Source organism: Phodopus roborovskii, unplaced genomic scaffold (genome assembly GCF_943737965.1).
Source record: "Phodopus roborovskii unplaced genomic scaffold, PHOROB, whole genome shotgun sequence".
Lineage (NCBI taxonomy): Eukaryota > Metazoa > Chordata > Mammalia > Rodentia > Cricetidae > Phodopus > Phodopus roborovskii.
Window position 1 is genome coordinate 10,343,917 of NW_026126588.1, and position 19,454 is coordinate 10,363,370.

The following is a 19,454-nucleotide window of genomic DNA, read 5'->3' on the forward strand; positions in this document are numbered from 1 at the left end:
TTTCTGTGTTTTAAATTTTATTTTATCATTTTATATGTGTGTTTGTTTGCATGTATGTCTGTGCATCACATGTGTGCCAGATGCCCTAAGAGGCCAGGAGAGGACATCAGATGCCCTGAGACTTGAGTCATAGATAGTTGTGCTTAGACATGTGAGTTCTTGTGTTCAATTCTGGGTCCTCTGAAAAAGTGGCCAGTACTTTTAACTGCTGAGCCATCTCGCCAGCCTTGTTTGCTGTTTTTAATGTGATAACAAGCCAAATGTTCTCTGTGGTTTTGGAAAGAATGGGGTGGGAGAAAAAGGAGGACATAATAAGAAAAAATCATAAGGCAAAGACTATGAGGAATCATGCAGTTGGTCACATATAAACAGGTAAATAAAAAGCAAAGCTAGACTAAACAAAGAATCAGATATGTGGGAATTTATGGTTGTGTCATGGGATCAGAATTGCCTCGGTTTTTAGCTTTTAATAAAATATGGAATATTATTAAGATATGGACAGAACAAACCCAGACAAATAAATGCCTCTGCATGTTTTAAAATAGTTTAACAGCATAAGTTTAAATACTACTCATCATAAGAAACCACCCCACTGCCACAGTCTGTTGAGAGACTTAAAGCACCAAATCAGGATGCTACTCCTACTCTGAGTAAAGCTCAAGTACAAGCTGAGTCTACAGCTTCTGCCAACACAGCTCTACTCAATAACTTTATTTATGCTCATCTTAATGATATAAGAATGCAATTTTTTTTTTTTGCCTTTTAAAACAAAGATTCCCCCCAGGGCAACAATGAAGATGTTATTGTGTTGTAAGTGTCTTTTAGAATTCCCGGCAATACATTTAAAATATTAAAAGAGAAAAAATAGTCTGACTTGAAGTTGACGAATGTATGCACTGAGCCCCTGTGCCGACTTTTTATTCTGCAGTTTGCTACTCTGCCTGAAATGCTGAAACTGATTACCAGGAAAACGGGAGGTACACCCAGGGTTATTCTTGTATTTCTTCCAACACTTATTTCGCTACATCCAGACTCAAGTTTGAAAAGAGAAGGAAGAAAAGTGAGAGAGGGTCTGAGTTAGTGCTGCTACCTAGAGAAAAAGAGCGCCAGCCCATACTTGAAGTTTTACTTCGTAGTACTGGGAGTCAAACCCAAGGAAGGCATTGCAAAACTTGGCAACTGTTCTCCCTGGGATCTACAACCACCTAAGGGTTGCTAAATGAAAGTATATCTTTTGATTAGTAACAGTGAACAGTGCTCACAGTAGAAACTTGTAGGTAAAATTTACTGGCAGTATTCTTGAAGCCTTCTGTGACCTGCAGCTTTCCAGTTAAGCCTCACATTTAACCCTTTTAATACCACATTAGTTTGGAGGCAACAACTCTTCAAGTTTAAAATACTAATAAATATAAAACACAGATATCCCAGAGTTCCCCGTGGAGTGTTTTATGTTGTTTGGTTTCTGATCTTTTGTTTTATTTGTTCTTTGTTTGTTTGATTGTTTTATCATTTTAAGCAGCGAGACTGCCTAAGAACTAAACAAAAACAATTAAAAAAAAATAATGGGTAATGACTAAATAGGGAGGTCAAATATTAGATTATACAAAATGCTCTAGGGTTTTAAATAATTATACACCTCCCAAATCCATATTTCAAATACATCTGTCATGTGCTTAACTAAAATAAAACTATAAATGCTAACATCTGTATACCCCAGGAGATGTTAATTACATCATGTATTTGGAACAAAGAAGAAAAATTTATCATTTAATGAACAATGACTTACTGAATAATAGGGTTATGGAATTGTGCCAAAAGTAGTACTTGGGATTCAAAGCAAACCATTCTCAGATATCCTGTAGGTAGAGTCATTTTTGCTTGAATGACATTTCAACATAATGTAATACTTATTTGGAGATTTGAAAATTGGAGTTATTTCAGAAGAGATTTCAGAGATGATATAATTGACAAACATATCAAACTAAAAGGGGGGGACATTATTTACACACGAACACAGCAGGAATTTGACAGGTTAAAAAAAAGCATCAGGAAGCATAGATTTTTAAAAGCACACACACTACTGCCCTAATAAGCAGACCGCTTACCTAAAATAGTGGTACCCAATGGGACAGAACAAAAACTAAAGTAAAACACAGGCAGAATCCAGAATGAGGAGGCCATAAAGACCAGGTCAAGGCCTCAGAGGCACTGGGCAAGACTGCATATTTTCAACATGATCACCATTAATAATACTGGAAGACTCTGGACACAAATTAATAAAGCTTTGAACTGGACAGTGACACCATGTTTATCCTATTTTCTGTCTGCTGATTCAACGTTAGCTTTTAATATATTGTATTTAACAATTCTGAACCAAAATGATTCAGAAATGTTTCATGTACATAGTAGAAACATGCCACACTTGGATAGAATTATGAAAAAGTCATATGTATATATTATATATGAAAAAAAGACCCAATGGAACCATGCCACAGTAATGTGCCATGTACATTCCACACACCTGCCCCCAAAGGTATCCATGCACTTAAAATCAGAGCTCTTAAGTTAAGAAAAGTGTTTGGGTAGGAAGCCTATTCGGGATCAGGGCTCCTTTTGCCATCACCATTACCATATATATTTAGATGGGTAATAAAATTAAAAGCTCAATTTTAATCCTTTAAACCATCGGGAGGCCATTCCCCTCCTCCGGTAAGTTTTAATAATGTAAACACCGGAGGTTATAAGATGGATATACAGAGAGGGCAAGTTGTGCTGCTTTGGTGGGAATTTTCTGGTCAAAGTGTGATGTTTCAATCCATGCTATGAAGCAAAGCAGACTTCCAGAAGCCCTGCTTTCGTCATAACTGTGCATTTGCAAGACTGGGTGGCTTCTGGAATATACAGGACACACAGGACTGCTCTGAATGGACCCACCGTTTTGGGGGCTCTCATTCAAGAGGCCATTTGGGAGGGCAAACAAAACTTTAAAAAGCAGACCAAAGCAGGAAGGAGAGGAAATACCAGTTTCTTTCTGGGCCTCCCTCTTCGCTGCTTGGCTTTCTGGGAACACAGACACATCTGAAAATGTTCCTGCAAGGCAAGGGAGAAGAAGACAGACTCAGTCAGCTGGAGAGTACCAGAGGCTCAGAAAGCTACCAAAATCTGAGCAGGGCTATTTAAAAAAAAAAAAAAAAAAAAAAAAAAAAAAAAAAAAGGCTCTACTCTGCTCAGCAAAGCAGGTAGGAAAGACACTTGTCACTTTTGCATTTCCCATCTGTGGTCCCTTGAGTCCCCCCCCCATGGAATTTTACTTAAATGACTAAAATAAGGGTCAACTCTGAAAAGATCAGTGTAACAGCCAGGCTTTGCTGAATCTTTCTTAGGCCAGTCTGGGAATCCCAAAAGTGAGGAGTGAGACATTTCCAAAGAGAAATTAAGGGAGAGTAAGAGCAGTTTCTGGTGTCATGCTCTAAAGCCTTCCTGTATACATTTGATAGGATCACCACTTAATTGTACTTTTGGTTTGCTCCTTATTTCTTTATTATTTCTTTACTTTTGAGACAGGTACTTATTCTGAAGCCCAGGTTGGGCTAGAACTCACTATGTACCCCCAAACTGGCCTCAAATTTATGCCCCAGCCTCTTGAATACTACGATTATAAGTGTCAGTCACCGTGAGCAGCTTCACTTTTATTTTTAAGAGAATCAAGGGCTTTCTCCTACATAATATTTAGTGTCACACTGATCATGTAAGTGTCCCGTTAGTTTATTACATCATGAGAAATGAGTTTGGAAGAAATGCTACTGCTACTTTATTTTCTACAAGTAAGCATAGTCAGTTCTGCACAGGTGAAGACACATCTGTAGACTTCTAGAGTAGGAATAGCCACTCTTGTTACAGTCACCTGGGAAGACTAAATACTTATACCTATGGTGCTCTAGCTGCTCCAAATATGCAAGAAACAGTCTCTGTTGGTTTTGGTGTTCATTATTATTGGTTTTCATTCATATATATATATATATATTTGAACCTTTAACTCACTAGGTAGGTTATGTCTATAACAGCTTCAGGCCAAAGAATCTGAGTTTACTGCACCCCAAACCTGTAAAAGAATTCTTGCTTGTATATTTACTGGGAAAAAATAAGTTCCTTAACACTCACATGAACTGGAGTTCTAAGACATCTGTGAACTTTTCAATTTTTACATCCTCCTCTAAAATGTGAGGGCTAGTTTAATACTTATTGAAACAGTTCATTATTCATTATTCCTTAACTACATTTACAGAATGTGGTGAATATATTCATGTTATATAATATGTAATACATATACACACCATTATCCAATTTGACACTTGACTTTTTGTAGGTCTTAATTCATTTCCTAACCAAGAGAAGGAGGGGGTTAGAGAGCATAAAGGGAAGTGAAAACTACCAAAATTCTCTGAAAAATGTGTATGAAGTCAAAGAATTATAACATAAAGAACCTAAATTACTTTTAAAATTGGATAGATTTGATATAAAAATGTTTTATGCTGATGGATGTGTTATAATGTATTACAAAATACTAAAAATACTAAAATAAATGATACTAAATAAATAATAAACTGAACAAAATACTTAATAGCAATAGAGGGGTCTTGGCTGGTCAAAGCACTTGCCACATAAACCTGTCCAGGCTAGATGATGTGGTCCTCACCTGTAATTCTGGTATTCCTATGGTGAGGATGCAGTCAGAAGCATCTCAAGGATGAAGCTGATGGTTCAACTACTGTGAACTAAGATGCAATATGGCAACAGAAACAGGAACAAGGACACAGCCTCAACACGGTTGAGGGCAAAAACCAAACACACACACATGCAACACACACACACACACCAAAAAAATAAGTAAATAAATACACAAAACCAAACAGCAATGCCTTCATAGACATCTATGCTTATTTTAAATCATGCATCATTAGCCATTAAAGTTAAAAAAAGAAAACATTCTAGAATTCATTTGTTCTTCATAAGAATTGAAACATACCCAATTTGAAGCCATTAACTGCCTGTGTCCTATAATACTTGATTTTAATCGTCAACTTGGCACACTGTAGAATCAACTAAGGAAGGAGTTTCAATGAGGGGCTGTCTATGTCAGGTGGGCATGTCTGAGAAATATCCTCTTGATTACACTGATTGATGTGGGAAGTCTCAGCCTAGCACGAGTGACAACATTTCAAAGCGAAGAGTTAGCTGAGTACTGGCAAGCAAGCGTCTTCACTTCCTTCTGACTGAAGACGTAGTAGAGCTCTCTGCACCTCCAGCTCCTGGTTCTTCCCTAAAGTGATGGACAGTAACTTAGAATTGTGAGCTAAGATAAACTCTCCCCTAGTTGCTTTCATGGCAAAACGAAGCCATCCTGAGAGATGCCAAAATACTCCAAATAAATGGCAAGGCTTTGTTGCTCACTGCCCAGTTAAGAAAGAATTTAAACTATGAAATTCTATGAAAATTGAGATTTGTGGTCATCATAAAAAGTAGTAATTCTCCACAAATCAAGGGTCTATTGATTCTGTTTTCTCCTCTCTCTCCTCCCTGCTACCCATGTACTTTATAACCTCCCTCCTTTATTTCATTATTAATTGGGTCTATGTACTCCAGGCTGTAGGAATCAGCAGTTGCTGAACATTTGCCATCTGTTTTCCTGCTACAACACCCCAAGTCCCAGGATTAAAAATGAGAGCCACTACGCCTGATGGATGTATGTTTGTGTGTTTATTTATTTATTTTTTTTTTTGGATGAGAATTATAGGAGTACAAAAAGAAATAAAATTAGTCATGCAGGTGTGACCTCTAGATTTTCATATTGAAGATAACCACGGCACAAAGATGCTTGCATAAGCTACAGTACACACATGTGTTCATGAAACATGGGGGGGGGGAGACAGAGTAATGAGTCTCCACCTATGCTGACGAACAAGGTGTCTAGGGGATTGTTTAGAGAAGGAGCCAGACCGATGGGAAGGCTGCTTAGGATTCAGGTCAGGTTCAGAATGGAACCTGGCATCAGTCCTTGCTCCCACCTGAACTGTTTTCTTTACTCAACTTTCAGATAAGCACACAATCAACTCTTCCTGCTCTCCACACAGCAGGTGGGCATGAATGGCTTGCTAGGCTAACTCTCTAGTCCAGCCATGCATACCTGCTAGAGCTGAACCAGAATCTCACTCTGAGAGTTTCCCTAGAGTAGAAAGATGGTTCAGTGGGTCAACTGTATGCAGCATAATACCTGATTTCAAATGCCTGGAACCTATGTAAAACCAGGTATGCTAAGTGTGAGTCTATAGTGAGAACTGAGCTAGAGATGGGAGAATCTCTAGCTCTCACAGACTAGCTAGTCTGTCTAAGTAGCAGGAAATAGCAGAGACCTAGGCTCAAAGAAGCTTGACAGCAAGGGATCCACATTCAAGACTGTCTCTGATCTCCACACATGTATTGTGGCATGTGCATGCCCACCCTCTCCAGACCCTCACAAAAACACTGAACATTCGTCCCTACATCTTTATCTCTCCATCCACAGCTGAGGAGATATCCCAGAAGGAAAGACTGTAATAATCAGAGAAAGGGACAGAGCATTGTAGAAGGAAAATTGTATTCCGGCATAATAGAACCATTGTGGGCTTGAATTATCAGATGCCATGATCAGCTGCAGAGACCCATTAACTTTCCATCACAAAAAAAGTGAATGGGATCCCAAGATTCGAGACAGCTAATAGGTACCAGGAGGGAAGACTGAAGATAAAGGCTGCTAGGAGGGATTCACTATCCAAACCCTTCCTCAAAGAGGTTGTGGGGAGATTGATTTTTCGGTGATCATAGGTTTTCCATACTGCTGTGAGTAATCCGTCACAAAGCTCCTGTAAATAATCCTAGCTGTACTCACTGTTTCACAGAGCTAGAACTGATTAGAATTGCTTATTTTCTTCTGTCATTGGTGCCAACCTGCGGTAACTCTCTGGTATGCTCGTTTTCATTGCCTAGGGTTTTTGCTTTGATTTGGTTTGGGTTCGTAGTTGAGGCAGGGTCTCTTTATATAGCCCTGGCTTCTCTGGAATTTCTTACATAAACCAATCTTGCCTCAAATGTGATGATGACTCTCTTGTCTCTGTCTCCTGAATGCTAGGGTTCCAGACGTTTCCCAACCGTGTGTGTGCATGTGCACACACAAACACACACACACACACACACACACACACTTTCTTTTTCTCTTCCTCCCATTTAGAATGCAATGAAAGAATGCTTGTTTCATTTGTTCACATAATTGATTACACTTTAGGTGACTTCAAGGATAAAATTTCAGAAATGCAGAAACATGCATTGCAGTTTGGAGGGATTTACTAATGATGTGAACATACAAGGGAACATGTAACTACAGAGCATCTGAATATTAATTCTAAGTTTCCTGAAGAGGTACACGTATTTTGGAAGTTACATGTAACAAGTCAGCCTTTGGCCTTTTGGGGAATGGAATGTTGTGCCCTATAGTTCCATCACTACTAATCTTTTAGTCTTTTAATAGCCCTCTATCAGTCAGAACAACTTTAACTGGTCTTCTCTATTGCTGAGATTAGTATCTCTTTAAAGAATTTCCATGGGCATTTTTGCTGTATAATTGATATGTGATGTGGAAATACAAGTAATTTTATTGTCTTAAATTTCAACTAGTGTACCTCTAACTCACCAACAAATAGCTTTGCATTCTGGAAGGTCTACCAAGGTTTGTGAAAGTGTACAAATGTATTCATATATTCACACCTTTTGTGCATGTACTCTTACCATGTCAGCATAATTCAAAAACCCTCTCTGACCATCTAATATACTAGATTGAATGAACAGCTCAGAGGAAACTAACTTATAAACTTAATCAGTTTTTATTGTCAATTAGTCCATAAGGGAAGCATTAATGAAAATGATATTATGTTTCAATAAACTTTCTATTTGGACAGAATTCAACCTGGACACTTACCATCCCTGGGTTAAACATTGGTTGCTGTTTTACTGCAGATAAGCAGCTTAAATGAGACCTGTGGCACTGTAAACTTTACTTCCACTCTGTACAAGGATGTTTCTGAGGCTTATTCTCAGGGGTCCATAGCCCGACATCTTAGGATCCTGCTCCCATGCATCATAGTTAGGCATCTCATTTTACCTGCCTTAAAATCCACAAATCACCAAAGGGCATCTTATCTCACCAGCCTTAAGTGGCAGGATTTAGAGGGCAGTCTCTGTCACCAGCCTGCCCAGATTTAAATTTAGGCCCCACCACTTACTACCTTCCAAGTGACCTCTGGGAAATAAATGCCTTAATTTTTATTGGCTTCTGTTTCAAAGGAGTTATAACATTACCTGCAAACAGACAACATACGTCAGCACTGCTGGGAGAGCAAGGCGTCATTCTTCATTCTTTTCTCAGTCTTGCACTGAGAAAGGATATTGCCTTGAGTAAAGAAACTAACACATACAAGGCCAAGGGCAAAGCAGGTGCCATTCCTCCTATTACAAATAGAAAAGAAGCCAGACCAGGTTCAGTCTTTATTGGAGTGAGGTAATAAAGAGGGAGGAGGGGCCTAAAGGAAGAGACTTCCAGAGGAAGTGGGTATGTCCACGGGATTGTTTCCATACTCCTTTCCCACAAGACCAGTGGGCCTGACAACTCTATCCACTGGGGACATATGAATGTCTCAGTAGACTGAGCCATAGTAGATGCCAAGAACCCCAGTATTTGGGAAGCTAAGGACTGGAGAGTTCAAGGCCAGCCTGGGCTACATAGCTAAGCATCCTGAAAAAGGGGAAGACCTAATGCCACTGTCACTAGAGAAATGAATGAAAATGGTGCTGGCATTGCAGTGTTTGGGAAGAAGATTGGTGTTTCACAGCATAGCACTCTGAAGATGTCAAGTCCCCCAGGGCCTCGTGAAAAACAGCTATCAAACTCCCATGAAAAGACAGTTAACTTTCACCCCCCCAGAGGGAGCTGAAGGTTACTCAGTGTGGGGCAGAGAAGCAAAGAGGAATCCTCACAGCACACAGACATACTCTGGATGCCACCAGAGGATTCTTCTTTTTCCTATCCTGTGGCTCAGCACCAGAGTGACGTGATATAGAAGGAGCTTAGAGTGTGTATGTAGATGGTGAATCAACCATAAAGCCCACACTCGAGACAGTAGATCTGGATCATGGGTTTCCTACACTACTGAGAAAGGTCAGTAGCAAAAAGGCTAGGAAAGAAATTCTGCACTAAATAATGGAGAGTAAATAGAGAGTGAACATTAGCTCTCTCTCCTCTCTCTCTCTCCTGCTAAGATCATAATATAATCATATTTCTAGCTTTCCTTTCTTCCCTCCAGACTCTCTCACGTAACCCTCTCTGCTCTCTTTCATATTCATAGCCTCGTCTTTCATTAATTGGTATTGCATGCATATATGTATATTCATGTGCATATATATTCCTAAACATAAACATCTAAGTCCATATAATGGAGTTTGTATGTGTATTTTCAGTGCTACCCATTTGGCACTAGAAAACCAATTGATTTGCTTTTCTCTGGAGAAGAATAATTTCTGACTACCAGCTTTCCTCGGTGCCTATAGTACTCTATAGGCCTCCTGAGATTTCCCCCAACCACTTTGGAAGGGCTATTGGTGTCTTCCTTGTTGAGCTCGCCTTTAAGCAATCTTACAAATGAATGTAGCTGAGAAGTGACTGTTGGACTGGGACCACAACCAGAGAGACGAACTCAGTGCTCCAGAGTTCATCAGTCTCAGTAAGGTAGTTTTGACATGAAACAGAAGACTAATGTGAAATGTCATCCTTCTGACTAGAAGTTTCTCAGTCACAAAAGATTTTTAGCAAAAGACAAAAACAGTGAAGGAATGAAGGGGGAAGGAAGGGAGGTAGAGAGGGAATGAGGGAAGAAAGAATTGGGAGAAAGAGACCAGGTCTAACATAGCTGTTACTTACACAAAGCTGTACTCCAGATGATCCCCAGGCAAAACAAAAGGATTATTTTCAAAATCTTGATCAGCATTTTACCTTTAAATACACCTATTTTTCCTTTTCCCCAGATGGTTCCCTAAGTTTGGGGAGTACAACCTCAGGATTTTTCTTAGCTTTTGTGAGCATACCTTCAGTGTGGACCCTTCACTTAGGTAGGAAGGCTCTAACCAACAAGGTGACAGACACAAGAGTATTATACATGGAACCTAATTGGAAATCCCCAGCAGGAAGCAAGCGCTTTCTCTAAAATTGAAACTAGAGGAGTAGAAGAAACTGCTCAAATAGAGATAACAATGATCACTAATAATAGTCCTGAGACATTATGACTTCATATATCCTATGTTTAATATTAATTTTTAAATTTTCTTACTATGTCTCTTCAAAACAAAGGCTAAGTATCTTTAGCAAACATTATACCAAAGAGCATTAGACTTTAGGAGTGAGGTATGAACATCTTTTCGTTTGTATGGTTAGTCAACTCTACCCTGTATCCCAGTATTATGTAAACTTTAACAATTTGGGAGACCATTCTTAGCTGGTTAACTTTCCACAGTGATATTTGTATCCAAAATGATACACACTTCCCAACATCCTAATGCTATCAGAATGCCCACTGTCTGACTGATGTTTAATTAAATTATATTCAAATAAATTATAATTAGATGCTACAGCTGTTGATACTCTGTAATAAAGTCCTCTCTGTCCTCTATATCAAACTGTCCGAAGTGGTCCTTTGCCAGACACAGGTTCTGAGTTTGTGAGGCTAATTCTTATCTGGTCAATAAACATTTGATAAATCAATCATTCTCTCTCACTCCCCTCCCTCCCCCATCAAGCAGATTCCCGTTTTCTGTGTCCCTTATGCGATTTAGGCTGCTGGTGCTCACATACCCGTGTTTCCTGAACACTTTATCTTGATTCTAGATCCCCTGTCCAAGGTGTGTTCTCTGGTACCACATCTTCCCAAGGTGGAGGCCTGGTGTAGGTAGAGCCTGCGGCAGGCTCAGCATTTGCTTCCAGCACATCCTGAGTCCCCTGCAGAGCCTGCAGCCCACTCTACTGCCCCCTTTCTAGTTTACAGTCTCTGTTCACTCTTTACTGTTAACATATTTCATGGTGTGTAGTGGGCACTTGACGTATGCGGGAGACACAAGCTACAGCGTACATGTGGAGGACAGGGGACACCTCTGTGGAGACTAAGTATGTCCTACTCTTTCAGCCATCCTGTAGGCCTTTCCCTCCCTTTTCACTGTAACCACACATTTTCTTTCTTGGCTCACTGGCCAGCACCTCAGATGACAGCCATGGTGAGCACAGCATGAGGTTAGCAAGTCCAAGTGTTCATAGCATTTCGGTGCTTGCTTCCTGGAATATTTTCATTCCAGTACAAACTCAACCTGCTTAATCTTAGGCATGAGTACTAAATTTGCTGTTCTCACACTATTTCTCATAAATAATATTTAGAAGGTATTTGAAATAACTCTTTGCTATGCTAATGTCATTTCCATTAATATTTATGCATTTAGTCCTATTTCACAGAGACTACTGACACTTTTTACCTCTTCATCCCAGTTCCTTCCTCGTGATACTATATATACTCTGGAAAAGATAGCTGCTTTCTTGCCTTTTCCCATATATATATATTTCCCATATATATATATATATATATATATATATATATATATATATATATATGGTGTTCCGCCTTCTATGAACATGGACAAATAAAATCTATCATCTAACTCTTGAGAGAGCAACATTTAGGCTGTATCTTGCTGAAAATCCCTGATGAATAGGAAAGGCATTCCTATCAATTTTAAGGGTCAATAATGCTGCAGACTCAGGAACCCTAAGAACATTACAGCGTTAGAGAAAGCAGGAACATAGTCTAGTTTGGCTAAGGTCAGCAAAGGCCAAACCCTGAGAGGAAAGATTGCACTCTGCCACTATCTGCCACTAGTGCTATTGGTTATATGAAAGCCTCTTGTGTGTACATACATGTGTGTGTACATATGGAGGCCAGGTGATAATCTTGGGTATATGTGTTTCATCATGAGCCAGCCACCTTTTATTTTTTTTAAAAAAAATATGTTATTATTTGAAATAAAGCAAAATTTATATACATGTGTGTATGAGTGAATGTGTGAGAACATTACGGTATTTCAAGGGACCATAAGAAAGCATCAGACAACCGAAGCAGGAACTATAAGGGGTTGATTGAGGTGCTGGGTTCCAAATTCTTGTTGTTAACAAAAGATTTCTTAACTATTGAGCTCTCCCAGCCAACCATCTTGCTTTGTAAGACAGGCTTTCTCATTGGTCTGGGGTTCCCCAAGTAAGACAGACTAACTACTTATTATGTGAGCTCAGAGTCCTCTCTGTCCAGTGTATGGTTTACATGTGCATGTTCCATGCCTGACCTCTTCACATAGACTCTGAAAATCAATCCAAAGTCCTTAGCATTTTACCATCTGAGTCATCTCCACAAGCCCAAAGATACTCTCAGTATCCATATGGTGCCCACTGTCAATCATCAATAAAATATTATTATACCTAAGACGGGACACACATTATCACCACGGAAGACAGATTGTCACAGAATTTAGATGTCTGCTTATCAAGTTTCAAACAAACTCTGAAACTCCATGGTTTGCTATAGATTCGATTGGAATTGTTGAGTCTCACAATGCCCCTCTCAAAAATAACACACTAGTAAGTGCTTCTATCTGAAGAGCCAATTCAACGACTCTTGCAACTCAATGGGAGTCACAAAGAGACTATCAATTTCTGCAATTAGGGGATCAAGCTACAAAAAAACCAAGAAGAACTAAAATCAGACCTGGATTGCTTTTAATAAAGAACTATTTTTTATGCAGACCTGTGTAAATTATGAAATATGATTACATTTAGGTTTATACAGATTTTTGTAATTACATATCATAGTCTTCCTGAATGATTAGAGCCATTTGAGAGAATTATTTAATAATTCTTTCCTTTTTTGTTTTATGACTTCAATGTTGGTATCCTAAAACAAAGCTGAAAGCTGTCTTCCGAATAATGTATTTGCATTATCCCAGATTTAAAAAAAAATATATGTGGATTCAAGTCATTAGAACCAGCAGAGTGCATAAGCATAGAAAATACAAACAATAACAGAAATCACCAGAACTGTCAGAAATGTGTTATATGATTCACTGGCCTGAAACAAATATTAAGGCATATTTTTAGGTGTATGAATACTTTGCCTACATGTATTTCTGTGAGCCATTTTTATGTTTGGCGCCAACAGAAGATAGTAGAAGGCATCAGACTGTCCTGTAACTAGATTTATAGATAGTTGTGAGCTACCATATGGGTCCTGGGAATTGAATCTGTCCTCCGGAAGAGTAATCAGTGCTCTTAACTACTGAGCTATCTCTCCAGGCTCTTGTAGTGGCATCTTGTTCTGCAAATAGACTTGAGGTAATGGCCACACCTTTGAATGTGGTTTAAGTGTGCAAATGTTACCTCTTATAAGGAAGAAGTTGGGCTAACCACAACGAGAGAGAGAGAGAGAGAGAGAGAGAGAGAGAGAGAGAGAGAGAGAGAGAGAGGACTCTAGCAAGCTCCTCCTCTTCCTAAGGTATGGCCATTACATCAAGTCTATGGTCAGAACAAGATGTCAATCCAGACTCTAATGCATATTTTTGAAGAATACAGTATGTTTCTCAGAATCTCCTGTTTTGAAAGCAGAATTTAAAATTTCAGTGTTTACTATAAGTTTTCAAACAAACCATCTGTTGCCTTTCCTGAACCCCAAATTATAACTAACATCCTTGCCCTGACTTTAAAAAAAAAACATTAGAAGAGCCAGTTACAAATGAGTCTATAGGTTCCATCATTTTTAGTAGCTTTAGGCATAATAGAAGAAAGCAAGCACAAAGACAGCACAATAGAAGGAGCCATTATAGGTTTAAAGAGAAATCTGGCACTAGAAAAATAAACCAAGATCTATAAGAATGACCCCAACTAACAATCTAAGCAATCATGGAGATGTTAACTTAAATGCCCTTCCCTGGTAATGAGATTGATGACTACCTTATATGCCATCCTAGAGCCTTCATCCAGTAGCTGATGGAAGCAGAAGCAGACACCCACAGCTAAACACTGAGCAGAACTCCAGTTGCAGAGAGGGAGGAGTAATGAGCAAAGGGGTCAAGACCATGCTGGAGAAACCTATAGTAACAGCTGACCTGAAAAAGGGGGAGCTCATGGGCTCTAGTCTGACAGCTAGGAAACTATCATAGGACCAACCCAGACTCCGTAAATGTGGGTGTCAGTTAGGAGGGCTGGGCAGACTATGGGGCCTCTAGTAATGGATCAGTATTTACCCCTAGTATACAAATGGACTTTGGAGCCCATGCCACATAGCAGAATACTTTCTCCTTAGCAATGGACGTGCTATCCATCTTTTCACATGCAATTTCACATTTCTTGACTGATCAGTGAAGAGTCCGCTCAAATATTTTGCCTGTTAAAGAGTGATACTTACTTACTTAATATTATTTAGTCATTTTTCATGCTCATTTTTTTTGGATTAGAAGTATGTCTTATCATGTTTTGTTTTCTTTGCTTTTGTTTTGGCTCATTTTGTGGCTTGCAGTCAATTTTTTTGAACAGTGTCATCCAAATCACAGAGTTTTAGTTTTCATGAAATTAATCAGTCCTGTTTTCTTTTTAATGGCTCCTCTTTTTGTGTCCAAGAAATAGTTGCCTATTTGACAGTCAAAATATTTTCTCTTATGTTTTCTTCAAATTATTTTCTGGATTAAGTCTTATTTAGGCTTATAGTACATTCTGAGTTAATTTTTATGCAGAGTACGAAATAAAGTTCTACATTAGCCTGTTCACTTGTGAGTCAAAGCTCAGTTGTTTCACGAATAAATTAATTTGACATTTTTAGAATTTTGAATACTGAAGTATGTTTACATCCTTTCTCCATTTCCTTCCTCCTTCCAGTCCTCCCATGCTCCTCCCTCCAACAACTGCTCGCATTTTCCCTTTAAACCCTATTAAGGTCACTACTTCTGTTATATATGTGTGTGCATGTGTGCATTCCTGTGTGGGTGTGTATCTTTGTGAGTGCATTTAGTGACGTTTGTAGGTTGATAGTTTACATACTGATCATTTTGTTCAAAAAGTTTTCCATAGTCATTTAATAATCCCACTTTTAAAACATTTGTTAATAACATGGAAATGCACATTGATTTTACAATAATGCTTTTATCAAATACTGCATTGAATGTTAATGACAACTGGTCAAGTGGGGAACAAAATCTAGAAAACTCAAAGGACTCTGCACACATAGGTCATATCTGAAAAATACATACTATGCAAAAGTTACTAGTTCGAGCATACATGGATTATTTTATTTATGTGTATGAGTGTGTGTCCATGTTTGTGTGGTTGTGTGCAGTATCTATTCATATCAATGTGGATGTCTGCAAATGTATATGGAAGTGAGCGTGCATGTATGTGTAAGCTTTGGGGATCCCCATATCTGCTCTCGAGTTACAGGTGTACACCAAAGCACTCCCCTTTTGCATGGGGTCATGGGATTGAGATTCATTACTTCACGTTTACAAGGCAGTCTGTAACGAGTACGGGTTTTTCTGCCCGCCGCCTGCTCTTGTTCCGCCACCACGCCAGCCCCAAATAATACACAGAGACTCTGTATTTGATACAATACTGTTGGCCCGGTTACTTGTTTCTTATCGGCTAGCTCTGCCTTTAATTATTAACCTATTTCTGTTGATCTATGTATCTTCACATGGCCTTCTCTTACCGGGGAGGCGGTTGGCGTCCAGCTCTCTCCTGACTCTCCATCTTGACCCCTCCTTATTACTTTTTACTTTTTTCTTGTCTCCTAGTCCCTCCTATCTTCCTTTCCTATTGGCCAACAGTGCTTTATTATTAACCAGTATGAGAAACATATACAGAATGACATCTCCCATCAGCAGTCCTTTCAGGGAAGAGCTATCTCATGGGTGATCTTAATCTTCTATGTGTATGTGAATTTTCCTGTATTCACATACATGTAAATTATCAGGAAATTTTTGATATTTTATTCATTAAAATATTTGACTTGATGTTCCCTCTGACTTTGTCTCTATTTAAATCATTTTGGTGGGAAAAGAATATATACATATAACTAAAGATGGCACACAGAATAATATGCAGAATATAGAAGAAATGTCGATTTAATAGTTTATCAGTTTTACATCAGACTACATATGACAATTTGTTGTTGTTGTTATTAAATCAAACATTCTAAAGGAACAGACTTGGGTTTTAGAGTTAACCCAAATGTTCTCAATGGAATACACTCTTTAAAAAAAAACTGTCAGTGTATGATTTAAGTGTGTAATTCAATTTTACAATCACACGTACTTTCTGTGTTGATATAGTTTTAGCTGCCCCTATTCACATGTTCAATTTATGAGGAATTATTTTCCATAATGAATATAATTAATGCAAAATATTCATGAGTTTGATATATACATATACTTGGAAACAATTTTTCCTAGATTCAACACTTCTACTTCCTTGTCGTGTCCTTAATTCTGTCCTCTATGAGTGACAGTTTTAGTGGGGCCAAGCTTGCCTTTTCAGGCATTTCTATTTTACATTCAGTGTTAATGACATGTGTGTGTGTGTGTGTGTGCGCGCGCACACCTGCGCGCTTGCGTTCATTCTTGTCTAATCCATTATATACCACAGACTGTAGGTAAAAATAATACAAGGCAAACATAATTTGGAACAGGTGAGTGTAGCATAAGACCTACAAAGCAAAGGCAAGTCAAAAAATTACATTCTAATACTATTCGTCTGAGGCATACTCCAAGGTGATAGCTGATTAGTATAGTTGTATTTCTTTTGAGTATTTTTACTATTGAAAATGGTGCTCTTTTGTTAACCCCACAAAGTAATCTTTTGGCCAAGTGTCTCCATTGTCTATCTTTCATCTTACTTAAATACCAGTTATTAAAATACTGTGGACATTTGACAAATATTACTATTTTGTTCAGCTTAATGTTTGTGATGAAGGTGAGAGCAGCTACACTAGAAACAGTAATAGATTAGACTAAGTAGTTATTTCTAATCTCTAAGCAAAATATGCTAATCTCAGCAGAGGTAAAGGAAGAAGAGAAGGGCATGCAGGAGAAAATATGATAGCATTTTATATGGCATTATTAATAATTTAGAAAAATTGGACATTCTCTGTCTGTTGCTATTAGATTATTTAAATAAATAATAGCACATCTGACACTGGAATATTGTATAAACATTAAATGAAGCAAGACAAAAGAATACTTACAAGTGAAGAGTTAGAATTCAATTTTTAAATATTGTGATTTACTTACCTGAGGTTGATTTTTAAATGGATACATTATATTTATATACTCTTCCACATTTCTTTAGGTTCAGTTATTACAATTAAATTTGTCTAAACCACTTTTGCATAGTCTTTTTCTCCATCAGAGAAATAAAAAAACTCTTTGTATTTTGTGAACACTCTCCTATTTATACAGTGTGAACATCTGGTAAGGTTTGATGAGAATATTCTGGCTTTTGTATTTTTACAATGCCAGGGGTATTTATCTAACATTAAACTTTGAGAATAGCCACAATATGAGTCAGTGCCCTTCTATTTAAGAGGTTTGCCCTAACAGCTGGAAGATTTGTTTGTTGGTTAAATCATGCAAACTTCAATTTGTATCTATTCAATATAAAAGAAAAAAGTACAGGGTTGTTGTGAATTAAATGAGGAAAAACAAGAACAATCTGAGATGTGTTTGATGACCCTGTAAGTTTTAGTATATGTTTTATAAGCAATAAAAATAACTACACATTTAGGCAGAGGGAAAGAGAGAATTTATGTACCTCAAAAAACATATATGCATGCAACAGATTGTGTATGTTCAATTAATTCCTGGATGTGAAGTAAGGGAGAAGGAAAATGAGGCCATGGCTTATTAGATAAGAATAGCGATAGCAATTTACAACACGCTAACACAGCAGATATTCACGCATATGAACCTCCATTAAGCTATGTTGTATCGCCTGATAAAGAAATTCAGGGTGTTATTTCCCTGAGTTTTAAATGGGTAAGTATCCTTATTCATTGTAAACCACTAAGATGAAAATTTCAGTTGTCTTCAGACAATTTTGTAGGTTCTCAATTAAACTACCTTCTTATAATGCTATATAATTTCTATAACTATGTGATTTATTCAAAACCAGGTAGAAATCCCATATGATTTGTTTGTATCAGTAAAGAAAAAAAAGAGGAAAATGGATTTCAGTACTGATCATAAAACTCTACCAGTTGACTTTGGCCGGTGTGAGAAAATATTCACATTTCTTTTCAGTACCTAGAAAACCCTGTCTGTTTCCCAGTGACTGGGATTCTTCAGACAAACAGGCCAAAGGTCTTCCTGCTGTGTGGTGGCATTGCTACTGGGTGACATCTTAGAGGGTGGGCTTAAGGACTGATGCACAGACAAAACAATCCACTAAATTCACGTTCACTTTCCAGGCTGTTCTAGGTGATGGGGTACACAATATGAAAGGGTATTCTCCATGATTTTATTGGGCATTCCATCATAAAAGGACCTGCAACCCCAAAGCACTAAGTTCTAGTCTAGAGGATTCCATAACTTACTCTAGGCCCACCTGAGTCTTTTCTGTTTCTCATTCGTAAAATACGACAGAAGATATGGATATGAGGATTCAGCATCTACACAGTCATTTCTACCTGTTATCTTATTATCGCATCTGTGTTGTCTGGGGAAGCCCATGCTGGCCATCTGTCACATCCTGTCACTGCTGTCTGTCCCTGAGCCCTCATAACAGCTGCTTAGGAAGTATAAGTGGAAGCCAAGTTCTTCCTTCACTAGTTTAATGGTAATAATCACACAAAGGGGAAATGGCACAAGAAAAGGACACAAACAGTAACTTGATCATCATTTTGCAAATGAACACCGAAGTCCAAAGGCATTAAACCCATGCTGCTTCATACTCTGCAGTGGTTAGGAGTAAACCTAAATACTGCCTTAAAATATTTCCTATGTAAGTAATGAGAGCTCTGTGTTATGAACAGTACTTTCTGTTCATAGCCTCTGAGTACAAAAGTATTCAAGACCAGAAATATTTTTAAATGTTCAGGGAAGGGCCAGTGAGATGGCTAAGTGGGTAAAGGCAGCTTGCTGCCAAGCTTGAAATTTTGAGTTCCTTTAGGAGTCATACTGAAGAAAGAACAAACATACTCCTTCATGTTCTCTGTTGACCTAGACACACAAGTCGTGGCAAGTACAAACATGAGTACGTACATACACACATGTGCACAAATGTAACATAAACAATTTTAATACGG

At 38.2% G+C, this 19,454-nt stretch overlaps 1 protein-coding gene across 1 annotated transcript in view; it reads right to left on the minus strand.

The window, feature by feature from the left end:
* The window catches only part of Rims1 (regulating synaptic membrane exocytosis 1), a 419,282-nt gene that overhangs the window by 251,309 nt on the left and 148,519 nt on the right, over positions 1–19,454 (minus strand). The window contains exon 3 of the mRNA XM_051204313.1: positions 3,022–3,090. Within this exon, the coding sequence (XP_051060270.1) occupies positions 3,022–3,090 (69 nt within the window). The remainder of the gene's footprint in view (positions 1–3,021; positions 3,091–19,454) is intronic.